Genomic DNA, 14,264 nt, shown 5'->3' on the forward strand with positions numbered 1-14,264 from the left:
TACCCAGTTCCTGCAACCATTCTTCATATGTTTTAGCCTCCAGTCCCCTGATCATCTTTGTTGCTCTTCTCTGCACTCTTTCTAATAATAATAATTCAACATGCTGGACATGTTAAAAAAAACTCAGGGAACATATTACCATCTTTGGTGAACGTGTCTGGTAGCAAAAAATTTCTGGGCAAATATTAAAAAATGGCTAGAAAAAATAACAGAACAACCAGTTGAAAGTAAACCTGGTATTGCCCTTTGAAATCCAGAGTGGGATGGAACCCATTAATGGCCTATATAACATAACATAATAACAGAGTTGGAAGGGACCTTGGAGGTCTTCTAGTCCAACCCCCTGCCCAGGCAGGAAACCCTACACCATTTCAGACAAATGGCTATCCAACATTTTCTTAAAAACTTCCAGTATTGGAGCATTTACAATTTCTACAAGCAAGTTGTTGCACTGATTAATTGTTCTAACTGTCAGGAAATTCTCTTTAGTTCTAAGTTGCTTCTCTCCTTGATCAGTTTCCACCCATTGCTTCTTGTCCTGCCCTCAGATGCTTTGGAGAATAGCTTGACTCCCTCTTCTTTGTGGCAGCCCCTGAGATATTGGAACATTGCTATCATGTCTCCCCTAGTCCTTCTTTTCATTAAACTAGACATACTGAGTTCCTGCAACCGTAACTTAGAACTAAGGAGAAATTTCCTGACAGTTAGAACAATTAATCAGTGGAACAACTTGCCTGCAGAAGTTGTAAATGCTTCAGCACTGGAAATTTTTAAGAAAATGTTGGATAACTATTTGTTTGAAATGGTATAGGGTTTCCTGCCTGGGCAGGGGGTTGGACTAGAAGACCTCCAAGGTCCCTTCCAACTCTGTTGTTGTTGTTGTTGTTGTTGTTGTTAATCTGCCGGTCTGTCCGTCTGTCTGTCTGTCTGTCTGTCTGTCTGTCTGTCTGTCTATCTATCTATCTATCTATCTATCTATCTATCTATCTATCTATCTATCTATCTATCAATCTATCATCTATCTATCTCTTCTGACCCGGCTCCCAAACACAAGAAACCCTCTCTATTTAACAAAGCATTCCATTTATTAGGAGTGCCAGCAACCCCAACAAAGAGTCTCTCTCTCTCTCGTACACCCAGCAGGCCAACAAACTTTCCAAGTGTTTGTGGAATGCGATGCTCACTCCCCTTCCCCCTGAAATGACCCCAACACATCAGGACTCTGACACTCCCTCCCTCTCTCTCTCTCTCTTTCTCTCCACTTCACTTCTCCCTTCCCCCTCTCTATCTCCACACTCGCAAAAGAACATTGAACATTGGTCAAGTCACTATGTGAAATATCTTAACAGGAACAAAGAAACCTAGATTATCAAAGTCAAGGTCAACAGGAATGTTAAAACGTGGAAAGGATTATGTTAAAAAAACATGGAAAATTGTGAAAATGCAGCAACATGAGCATTTATGTTGAAATGGGCAATCATAATAAATTTTAGCAGTCACAAATATCCTATATAAATCCTTCTTTAACAAAAACATCCATGTTTCTAAAAAATTATGTCTCCTGTACACAGCAGTATTTCTATTTGTTTTTTAAACAGTTCCACTGAGCCAGATAGATTACATGATGTATTAATTTTTCTTTATGAGGTTCTGTCTCTGATTTAACTCGGGTCGAAAAACAATAATGTAGCATTTTGGCAAGAATATGCATCCCAGTAATGCAGCACTGGAGGACAAGATGGAGAAGATCTCCACAGCTACCATGGCTTTTCCTTTTGTGCTCAGATAGGCTGGAAAGAAGGAGAGCCACACACTGCAAAAGACCAACATGCTGAAGGTGATGAACTTGGCTTCGTTAAAGCTGTCAGGTAATTTATGGGCAAGAAAAGCCACAATAAAGCTGGCGATGGCCAAGATACTCATGTAGCCCAAGACACAGTAGAAGAAGAAAGCTGACCCCTCGTTGCATTGTAAAATCATTTTTTGGGGCTCTGACTGCATGTCCAACTCAGGGAATGGAGGAAATGTTGACAACCAAAGAATACAAACACATACCTGGAAGAGAGAGCAAGAAAGGACAATAGAAAAGGCCAATCTTTTCCCCACCCATTTCCTCATCTGAGAGGCTGGTTTAGTGGCCATGAAAGCCACAACTACAGTGATGGTTTTGGCCAGTACACTAGAAATGGCCACTGAGAAAGTGATGCCAAACATTGATTGTCTGAGAAGGCAGGTCACTTTGCCAGGTTTGCTGAGGAAGAAGAAAGAGGAAAGAAAACAGAGCTGAAGAGAGAAAAGGAGGGTGTAGGTGAGGGACCGATTATTGGCTTTGACAATGGGAGTATCCCTGTGTTTAATAAAAGTTCCGAGTACCCAAGTTGTCAAGAAAAAGAAACAAAGAGCTGCTGAAGCTAAACCAATTCCTAAGGTTTCTTCCAAAGTTAGAAAGATCAGCCGTTTCAGGATACATCCTTTCTTTTCTTTATTTGGATAATGATCTTCTGAACATTCAACGCAATCTTCCATATCTGGAAGAAAAGTAAAGGAGTTTTTTCACGTATGCATTCCATACTATAGAAAACCACCTTATTAATTTTATGCATCAAGTAGTTTATTAATATTTGTTTAAGTCTAATGAAAAATAGTAGAATACATAACCTACCATTTTGATTTGAAATCTTCCCTTCGGGGCACGGGACACAGTCATAGCAGCAGAACTGTTTTCCCTCAATCCCTTTCTTCCTGGATCCAGGGAAACAAGGATCATTACATCTAGAAAGTGGAAGAACCTGGTGACAAACATTACAATGGTTTGAAAAGAAGGGTTTTTTGAACAGTTTAAAAACCTTAACTTTGCCTTAATGGACGGGAAGTATTCTTGACTTCCCAAATGAACACTGAATCAACTAGGAGTTATAGTGAAGATTAAAAACAATGTAGAAATTACAATGATGTACAAAAGGTACTTTATATGAGTAAATGATTGAATGTGGTGACAATGTGATTGGAAAAATTGCCAGTCTTGTGATTTCTAATATAAATGCAACCCCAAAATTCAAATATAGCCTTTATATGGTAATGTCATTTTGATAAATGCTTGCTTTATATTAAAGAAAGAAATTGGATTTCTTCAGAGACTGCAGAGACTGTAGTATGTACAATATGAGTTCATAGTGGATTAAAATATGGTTGATTAATGCCATCCCTTATCAATTGTTTAATTAAATATAATAGGTTCAGTCCTATTATATTATCCTATTATATTATAATAGGAAGGAAGGCTGAGTCAACCTTGAGCTGGTGACAATCGAACTGCTGAACTGCCAGCAGTCCACAGAATTAGCCTGCAGTACTGCATTCTAACCACTGTGCCCCCACGTCTCATGGCTTTTTTTTTTTGTATTAAAAAGTTTTTTATTTTCCATAATAATTCCCACAATTTGACCAGTGTACAATACAATCATTTATCCAACAATCGATCCTATACTCAAATTATGCTCAATCGGGCCTGCTCAGTCGCCACTCCCTTCCTTAATCCTTTCTACCCTTCTCATCCTTCTACTTTACCCACCATCCTCCTCCTCACTTTCCTATTTCCCCTCCTCCTTACCACTTCTCACTTCCATCCTTTCTAACCCTCTATCTTCCCCTCCTTCTTCTCCTCCTATCCTTTCTTCCCCCTCCCTTCTTTCCTACCTTCCTACCTGCCTACCTACTTTCTTCCTTCTTTACTCCTCTTTCCTTACCCTTTCCCTTCCGGAGTGGCTACCGAGCAGCCCCGACTTTACACCATTCCAACTTATTTAATTCTACCATTATTCCTGTACAATGGCAATCAATCAATTTATAATCTTCCCCCTTCCCCCCTCATTTCCCCTCCATCCTCCCCCCCCCCGAGACTTCCCAGAACAGAATACAAGGTATAGTAACTAACAAACATAATCTAAAATATAATATAAAACATAATCCATTTCACACCATTTGCACTTTTTTTTTTAATGTCTTGATTGTGGTTTTTTTTCTTGTTTCTCCTTTTACTTTGGATTTTTTTGAGTTTCGTATTTCAACCATGAGTTGAATAAAAGAAAAGAAAAGAAGAAGCAACCAAAAAAATATGATTTATTAAATGCCTCCATACCTGATTAAAAGCTGGGTGCCAGACAATCCCATTTTCATCAATAAATAATTCCTTCCCTTTTGGAGCGTTGGGATCCATCTTTCCAACTCTAACTCTCTGAAAGGATCTGTTTGGAAAGGTGATCAAGTTGATGATGTCGAATCCACCTGTTGCTTCCCCTTTCTCATTCAGCGACACTCTTTCCCCAGCTGAATTGTTGAAAGAAATGCCTTGAAGAAATGAATGGAGCTACTCGAAACAGAATGAAAGAGAAAGGGAGTTGAATTCAATCTAATAGAAAGGTGAACACTGTGTTCAAGTTTCATTGATGCATTCTTCCCATTCCTATAACAATCATTAAATATGTACACTTGGAAATTTGATAATTGATAGAGAGGGGACCATCAGATGCACAGTCACTCATGCTCTCGTGATAATCTCGCCTGGATTACTGCAACACTCTTTACATGGGGCTTCCCTTGAGGAGCATCTGGAGGCTGCAGTTAGTCCAGAACGCAGCTGTGCAGGTGATGGAGGGAGCCCCTTGTGGCTCCCATGTGACACCACTCCTGCGCAGACTGCATTGGCTGCCTGTGGCTTTCCGAGTGCGCTTCATGGTTTTGGTAACCATCTTCAAAGCGCTCCATGGCTTAGGGCCGGGCTACTTACGGGACCGTCTGCTACCACCGATTGCCTCTCACCGACCCGTGCGCTCTCACAGGGAGGGACTCCTTCGGGTGCCGTCCACTAGGCAGTGCCGACTGGTGACACCCAGAGGAAGGGTCTTCTCTGTGGGGGCCCCCACCCTCTGGAATGAACTTCCCCCGGGACTCCGTCAACTTCCCGACCTTTGAACCTTTCGCCGCAAGCTTAAGACACATCTATTTATCTGCGCAGGACTGGGCTAGGTTTTTAATCAAATGTAGTTTTAATGGGGTTTTATTATTTTAATTGTAAATTTTAATTCGGCCTTATCTAATAAGTTTTTTAATTAGTGTTTTATTTCTGTATTTATAGTTATGTATTGGTGTTTTTAATAGGCTGTAAACCGCCCTGAGTCCCTTGGGAGATAGGGCGGTATAAAAATATGATTAAATAAATAAATAAATAAATAAATAAATAAATAAATAAATAAATAAATAAATAAAGTTTCATTCTCTTCTGTCCCCCCTCACCTCCGTCCAAGAGATGGCTTAATTAGCCGGCATTATCAGCTCTGGCAGCAAACTAGCGAGTGTCTGCCAAGTGACTCTGTTATCTCCCTTGATGACGATGAGTCACCCAGGAACAAACAGTACTTCAGCTCTAGTTAAGCAGTTGATTTGCCTGCTACGAAGAGGCATAGCAGCCCTCGCTGGTTTTATATCCTGTGGGGTGTGGCTCCATGACTCAGCACTTCCTAGGCCTGCTCCACCCCTGCTTCTGTTGTGCCCGCCTCTCCTGCCTATGAAACCTAGGGTCCAGCCAGGCCTGATTGCCATCAGCTGGGTCTGGAGGTGTGGCCTGGGGGGAAAAAAGTCAGGGGACGGAGGCCTCGTTATCTCCTCCACCTGGCCTGCCTCTGGCTCCTGGAGCTGAGCCAGGGAAGCCGGTGCTCCTGAGGTAAGTCCTGATGGCCCTTCCCCCTCACTTTCCAAGTCACTTTCTGGCAGGGGACCTGGCTCGGGGGGCGCAGACACAACACATTCACTCATTTTTCCAATCCCTATAATAAATACTAAATATGTACAGTTATGAGCATAGCATAGCCAGCTGAAGAAATAGGTTTAAAAATAGTTTCTATCCTTGGGCTGTCAGACTCTTAAACACAACCACAATCACTCCACGCACACGTGGAAATGTATGACTAGTTTTTCTTTTTCTTTCTTTTTCTCCCCTCCCCCCTAATTACTTGCATAGGGATTATTCTTTATACTATTTAAGTTGTTTGTATTTTTTGTCATGGATTGCACCAGTGAGGCTAAAACCAATTTTGTTGTATACAGGATGTACAATGGCAATAAAGGCTACACTATCCTACAACAGAAATCAGATTTTCTGTATCTATTCTGTGCAGAACAGAATAACAGATTTAGAAAGGACTTTGGAAGTCTTCTAGTGCAACTCCCTGCTTAAAGAGGAGGCCCTCTACCGTTTTGGACAAATGGTTCTCCAATCTCATCATAAAAATTTCCAGTGATGGAGCACTCACAATTTCTGAACGCAAGCTGTCCCACAAATTAATTTTTCTCACAATTTTGAGGCTGTTGAACTTGATTCCACACGTAGAAAATATTAAAACATTTTCCACAATGCGTTCAAAACACAATTCTACATCAAACTGCTCATTGCAATAAAACTGTCCAATGTAGAGACGATACCTGCCAAGCCTGGATATCTGGATGGTCAGGTTTTTTACTCATCACATTTTTTTTCTTATTATAACTCAGCATGAGTAATGCTTGCAAAGCATGAGCCACACCATAAACACCATTGTAGATACTATAGCTTTGGCCAGTCATTTCCATTTCAAAGACAGGGCCAGGGAGATCCTCCAGCTTCCTCTCCCCAGTGCATTTCCTACTATCCATTCCTTGTAATTCTAGTTCTGAAAATGAACAATCAAACGATTGTTCCCAAATGTCCTGCAGAAACCCATCTCTGTAGAATGAAAGAGGATTTACAGTCTGAAGAAATTCCTTGAAACCCACAACTGATATTGAATGAGCATTGAAGGAAATAGCCCCATGGAACATCTGGAGATCCCACGTGATTTGAAATCCTGATAATATGAAATCAATCGTTGCAGTCATGATCCACACCTTTCTAAATAGTGCAATTTCCTTGCTTTCAGAGTCGACCAGAAATGTGACAAATCTTAGGAACATAATTGCCCAGGATTCTCCATAGAGAAGAAAAGCATTGGATTTCCTATTCATCATATTGATGGCAATAATTTCGGCTGCTTGAAACGTTTCTTCATAATATTCCAAGTGGGCCAGTTGTGAAAGCCTTTGAATAAACGATAAACAAATTCCATTTTGTGAAAGTAAGGGCTGCATTTTCCGTAAGAAATTTTCTCCATTGTTGTTCTCAACAGCAAAAATTCCAATCCACGTCCACTTGAAATGATGAAGCAGTTGGATAATCCCAATGTACTGATGGTCCTCTTTGGGGACCATGAAATAAAGTGAAGAGAGCTTACTGGTCTTAAATTCCTCTTGGGCTAATGAGCCGTAGGTCAACTGCAAGAAAGTGGAATAGGATTCTGTTCAATTATTAAATTGAATCTAATTTTTCTACTCTAGTTTTTATTTATTTATTTATTTATTTATTTATTTATTTGATTTTTATACCGCCCTTCTCCCGAAGGACTCAGGGCGGTGTACAGGCAAAATAAAACAAACAATACAAAGTACAATTTAAAATGCGATTTAAAAAACTTATTTAAATTAGCCTGGAAATTTAAAATTTACCATACATTAAAACCCCATTTAAAATTGATAAAAATTTGACATTAAAATTCAATTCAAGCCAGCCCTGCGCGGATGAAAAGGTGTGTCTTCAGTTCGCGGCGGAAAGTCCGAAGGTCAGGTATTTGGCGTAAACCCGGGGGAAGCTCGTTCCAGAGTGTGGGAGCCCCCACAGAGAAGGCCCTTCCCCTGGGGGCTGCCAGCCAACATTGTTTGGCGGACGGCACCCTGAGAAGTCCCTCTCTGTGAGAGCGTACGGGTCGGTGGGAGGCATGTGGTAATAGCAGGCGGTCCCATAAGTACCCAGGCCCTAAGCCATGGAGCGCTTTAAAGGTCGTAACCAACACCTTAAAGTGCACTCAAAAGGCCACAGGTAGCCAGTGCAGTCTGCGCAGGAGCGGTGTTACATGGGAGCTGCGCGTAGCTCCCTCTATCACCTGCGCAGCTGCATTCTGGACTAACTGAAGCCTCCGAGTGCACTTCAAGGGGAGCCCCATGTAGAGAGCATTACAATAATCCAAGCGAGAGGTAACGAATGCATGAGTGACTGTGCATAAGGCATCCCGATCAAGGAAGGGGCGCAACTGCCGAACCAGGCGGACCTGGTGGAAGGCCCTCCTGGAGACGGCCGTCAAATGATCTTCCAACGACAGCCGATCATCCAGGAGGACACCTAAGTTGCGCACCCTGTCCTTTGGGGCCAGTAACTCGCCTCCAAAAGCCAGCCACGGCTGCAGCTGACTGAATCGGGATGCCGGCATCCATAGCCACTCCGTCTTATATATCCAACATTTTTTTCCCTAAAATTCTTCTAAATATTAATGTAGAAAGAAATTTCTTGGAATTACTTCAAGCACAAATAAAAGATCAATAAGAGAGCAACTCAAATATTCTGTCAGCTATGGAATAACCCCTCATACTCACTTCTTGTAACTAGGATTATAGTTTCAGAAAATAATGCTAAGTAGGAGATCTTAGGCCGGGTCTCAGCAACCTGCGGCTCTTGAGATGCATACGGCTCTTTGGGCCCTCTGCTGTGGCTCCCTGTCAGGTGATCCCACCACTGGCTGGCCCTGCCTCTCACCCTCCCCTCCCAGGCACTCCTCACCTGACCTGAGAAGGTAAGGGCGATGGCAGGGGATGGAGACGCAGCCAGGGCAGAGACAGAGAGATATAGAGGTGGGGGGGAAAGAGAGAGACATAGAGAGATACAGAGGGGGGGGAAAAGAGAGGTGGGGAAGGAGAGAGAGAGAGAGAGGGGGGGGGAGGGAGAGAGAGAGAGAGAGAGAGAGAGAGAGATGTCAAAAGAGTTTTGTGGTTTCTGGTGTTTTTTAACAACCAGTTCTCTGCCCTAATGACCGGCTCGATAGCGGTGGCTAGGGGGTCATGTGACTGGTGGAAGTGAGTGACGTCACTGGGAACCACACCGACACAGGTTTTTTGGTTCCCTGTGTTTTCTTTTCTGTGGGAAATGGGTCCAAATGGCTCTTTGACTGTTTAAGGTTGCAGACCCTGACTTAGGCCATGTAGAACATTTTAATACAAAGCTAAGATTACTCTTTAATGCCCATTAATTATTCCATAACAACAATAAGATTAAGAATTTTCTGTTCAACCTCTTCAGAACTTACTTGTGGAATCTTGAAGAATCCTATAATTTCAGCTATGTAAGATGATGTTTCAAATTCCAATCCTCCAATGATTGCCATGAGATTCTTCTGGCTATCACATCTGTAGTTAGGGAGAAATTTTTGGGATTTGAAACATAGGTCCAGAGTGGTGCGGTAGGTCATCCTCGCATTGCGATAACTGTCATAGATGTGGAACCCAAGAGTGACGTTAGGCAAGATCCGGGAGTTCTCATTGATCTCCTTCACAGCAAAGGCCAAGGCAAGGACGTGTTGATGAAATTTGGTGAGTACACTGCAATGAATTTAAATACCCCAGTTGAAAATGTAAGCTGACAATTCTCATAAGGTAGCACCATTTCTGTATAAATAACGAACATTTCTTTCTGTGATGGTAATACAGGGTACCGCCCTGAGTCCTTCGGGAGAAGGGCGGTATAAAAATCTAATAAAATAAATAAATAAAATAAATAAATTATAATAGAAAAAATAATTGCTACCAACTTGCCTTCCATTGAGGACCTGTATACTACACGAATCAAGAAGAGGGCCGTGAAAATATTTGCAGATCCTTCACATCCTGGACATAAACTGTTTCAACTCCTACCCTCAAAACGACGCTATAGAGCACTGCACACCAGAACAACTAGACACAAGAACAGTTTTTCCCCGAAGGCCATCACTCTGCTAAACAAATAATTCCCTCAACACTGTCAGACTATTTACTGAATCTGCACTACTATTAATCGTTTCATAGTTCCCATCACCAATCTCTTTCCACTTATGACTTGTTGCTGGCAATCCTTATGATTTACATTGATATATTGACCATCAATTGTGTTGTAAATGTTGTACCTTGATGAACGTATCTTTTCTTTTATGTACACCGAGAGCATATGCACCAAGACAAATTCCTTGTGTGTCCAATCACACTTGGCCAATAAAAATTCTATTCTATTCTAGAAAAAAATAGCCTTTCCAAAATTCTTAATTTCTAGAATGTTCATTGGTACTGTCTGAGTTTGGTTGCTTTCTTGCAGGTGTTTCATTATCCAAAATATGTCACATCATCAACATCCTAGCACTGAGGATGTTATCTAGTTTGGATAATGAAATATCTGCAAGAAAACAATGTCAGAGAGCAGCAAGAATCCCTTGTTTCAATCCTGAACTAAAATATTCTCCTTTATTGATCATTTCACTTTTCTTTTCAAACAGTATTCCATGACTTGCAACAGATACGTACTGGAACAAATAAAAGTACTGACTTTTTTTGAAGTGATATATTTATTTTCTAAGAGATTTTCAGAAAATGCTATATGAACAGATTATTATTGTTATATTATTTACTTTATTCATTAAACATGACAATCAGTCAACAGATCTTTTAAAAATACATCACACTTGTGGAAATACCATTGCACAGTAAAAGTGCAAATACCATTGACTGGTGCTAATGGTTGATACGGGTTGCTGCCAGCATCCTAGGTATCAACCAAGTACCTTCTTAAAATGTATGATGTTCCAAGTAGCACTGTTTTTTGCAGTGCCCCAATGACAATGGGTATCACTGTTACATGTTTCATCCATAGCTGTGTAGTTTCGATGGGCAGGTCGCGATATTTCATGATTTTTTCCAGTTCTTTTTCTTCGACTCTGGCGTCTCCTGGTGCCATGATGTCAATAAATTGTTTGGTGTTCAACAACTGTAATATCTGGCGTGTTGTGTTCCAAGTGACGATCCGTCTGTATTCAAAAGTCCCACAAGATCTTTACCTTCTCATTTTTATCACTTTTTCCACTTTATGTTCCCATGACTTTTTGGATACAGGTAAATTGTATTTTTTACATAATGACCAGTGGATTAATTTAGCAACTCAGTCGTATCTAGCTTTGTAATCAGTTGGTGTGATTTTGCTGCATTCACATATTAAATGTGAAACAGTTTCAACTTTCTTGGTTGCAAACTTAATGTTAACCACTTTAATCTAGATTGCAGAAAATATGACTTCTGTAACAGAATCATCACTGCTTGGAACACTTTACCTGACTCTGTAGTCTCTTCCCATAATCCCAAAAGCTTTAACCAAAACCTTTCTAATATTGACCTCACCCCATTCCTAAGAGGACCATAAGGGGCGTGCATAAGAGCACAAACGTGCCTACCGTTCCTGTCCTATTGTTTTTCTTTTTCTTTTCTATGTATGTAAGTATGTATGTATGTATGTATGTATGTATATATATGTGTGTGTGTGTGTGTGTGTGTGTGTGTGTGTGTGTGTGTGTCTTTGGTTATTCGGGTTTTCTCCCGCGTAAAATTGGAAGTGTCTTGGCGACGTTTCGACGAAGTCTCATTCGTCACCAAGACACTTCCAATTTACGAAAAATAACCAAAGACCTATACAAACACCCAACCTCAGAAATAAATATATATATATATATATATATATATATATATATATATATATATATATATATATATATATATATATATATATATATATATATATATATATAGGTCTTTGGTTGTTCGGTTTTCTCCGTGTAAAATTGGAAGTGTCTTGGCGGCGTTTCGAAGTCTCATTCGTCATCTTCAGGCTTCAACGTGCTTCTGGGAGCAATGTGTGATCGCAGCTGTTTCTTCCTTTTAACTGCTAGTGGGGTTTGAACTGATTGGGTGGGAGCTTGGCTGTGCTCTGATTGGATGGGGTTTTCTGTGCTCTGATTGGCTGGGGTGTGTCCTGTGTTGGTGGGGGCTTGGTTGTGCTCAGTCTAATCTGTGCTGCAGGGGATTTGAGCTGGTGAGCTGCACTGCTGCTGTTTGGCTTTTGTGGTCGTGCTACATCGTCATAGTGGGTGTCAGTCTGCTGCATGTATGGATTGGAGGGGTTTGAAATGGCTAATGTTGCAGCTGCGGTCTGGCTTCTGGTCCTTGGTCGTGCTTCCTGATCAGTGTGGGTTTGGGTGTGCTTTCTGGGTGGATGTGTGGTGGTGACATCCTGTGTGGACCTCGTGAGTGTGGGTCTGGTGTCATTCCTCGTGTTAGGGACACGTTTGTCAATAAGGGCAGGTTTCCAAATGGCTGGTAGGCGGGAGGTATCATCTCGTTTGTTCATGCTGTGTGGGCGTTTTTCTATCTCGATGGCTTCTCTGATTATTCTGTTGTTAAAGTGTTCAGTTTTGGCGATAGTTCTGGTCTTTTTAAAGTCAATATCGTGTCCTGTGACTTTAAAGTGTTGGACCAGGGAAGAAGTTGGTTCCTCTTTTTTGAATGAGTTCTTGTGTTCTTCAATGCGTGCACTTATTCTTCTGTTGGTTTGTCCAATGTATGTGGTGGGGCAGGCGGTTTATTTATATATATATGCTTATACCTCCTTATATTTCCCATATATATGCTTATATACTATATAATCTTTTGTGTGATGCTTATATATATTGTTGTGACAAATAAAATAAATAAATAAAATAAAATAAAGTTGGCAGTTTGAATTGTCAATGGATTTTTGTATCTTTGCTTTCATGGCATTAGTTTGTAGTGTTTGTTTTTCAGCACCAAGTATTAAACCTTCAATTTCTTTCTTGGTGGTTCCCATCTTAAGCCATGCCCATGTAAAATTGCCATCACATCTTCCTTCAATGTTTTTCAAGTGCTGTCCATGCAAAGCTTTGGTTTTCCTTCTATTTAATCTGTCATCCAGCTGTTTTTCCTTATATTCTGCCTTTGTTTCTGTTATTTTTATAATCTTCTCCATTTTCACAGCTTGCAGCAATTTTTCTGTACTTCGGTTCACATGAACCATCAAACTTCATTTTTCTTCTTCTACAGTTTGATGGATTTGCGATAGTCCTCTGCCCCCTATTTTTCTTGGTAGGTACAAACTGTCAATGTCACTTCATGGATGTAAAGCATGGTACATATTCAAAAGTTTGTGTGTTTTCCGGTCCAAGTTTTCCAGTTCAGCCAAAGTCCAATTGATGATTCCAGCTGAGTAGTGCATCACTGGAACTGCCCATGTATTAATGCCTTTAATTATGTTTCCAGCATTCAGCTTTGATTTTAATATTTTGCGGACCCTCCTGATGTATTCCTTTTGCGTTGACTCTGACCTTTCCATATTATTATGATTATGATTCTGTTAAATTAAACCAGTCAACAGTACTGACAGAGACAATACAAACTAGAGGAAGTATAAATAGAAATGAGAAAAAGAAGGGGGGAAATCAAAATACTCTAGGTATTATTTACTTACTGTATGTATGTTTTGGAGGAGATGTATGTATGTGAGGAGAGAGAATGTCAAACCTTTCTAAAATTATCTTTCCCTCAGAAAATGTTCAAATAGAACTTCTTGATCTCAAATTGTGAAAGACTTTAAAATAATGTAAAGAGGGTAATTTCCTCTTTCATAACCAGATACAATTGAAAGAAAGAAAAAGCATAATGATATTAAAAACCCTACATTTAAGCACAAAGAACTTTTAGTCATATAAAGGATTTATATGACTAAAGATTAGCTAAGAGAAAAAATAATACTAAGATTAGCTAAGAGAAAACATAATACTTACTTTGGTATGTCATAAGGTTTCCTAGAAGGATTTTCATTAAATTTAATTTCATAAAGGTGGTAACCAAAATGAGACGCCATGCCACCAATGATGATGTCTCCAGGTTGGTACCACTCATGTGGAACAAGGAAAGCATCACTTGCAGGGCAGCTCAGAGTAACTACTTTGTGTACCAAAAACATCACAAGAAACATCTTCATGCTTTTTTTATTGTGAAAATGTTTTCCCCTCAATCCTACCGATTGGCAAGTACCTAAACTCCAATACTTCATCTAAAGATTGATCCACGGTTTATTTCTGAGAATGCACCTAATGAGGAAAATCTATCATTTTCTCTTTGAAGATCGATATGAGTGCAAATTTGTATCTTGAATAGCACCAGGATTTGAACAGATACTCTGGCAGAAGAGAACAGAGGGTAGAAACCTGAAGCATTGACTCTGACAGAGCCATTATTACTCTTGTGCAAAACTTTCTGCGGTTCAAGTGTTTCTTTATATG

At 40.3% G+C, this 14,264-nt stretch overlaps 1 protein-coding gene across 1 annotated transcript; it reads right to left on the reverse strand.

Annotated features, from left to right (window-relative positions):
- Positions 1–1,629: 1,629 nt before the first annotated feature.
- Positions 1,630–13,843, reverse strand: LOC131196985 (vomeronasal type-2 receptor 26-like). Its single transcript, XM_058180517.1, has 6 exons — positions 13,764–13,843; positions 9,201–9,492; positions 7,302–7,341; positions 4,139–4,326; positions 2,663–2,789; positions 1,630–2,528 (listed from the first exon to the last, which is right to left on the reverse strand). Exons 1-6 carry the CDS (start codon positions 13,841–13,843, stop codon positions 1,630–1,632), a joined length of 1,626 nt encoding a protein of 541 aa, XP_058036500.1.
- Between the last annotated feature and the right edge of the window lie 421 nt (positions 13,844–14,264).

The sequence above is a fragment of the Ahaetulla prasina genome, chromosome 4 (assembly GCF_028640845.1).
Source record: "Ahaetulla prasina isolate Xishuangbanna chromosome 4, ASM2864084v1, whole genome shotgun sequence".
Taxonomy (NCBI): Eukaryota; Metazoa; Chordata; class Lepidosauria; order Squamata; family Colubridae; genus Ahaetulla; species Ahaetulla prasina.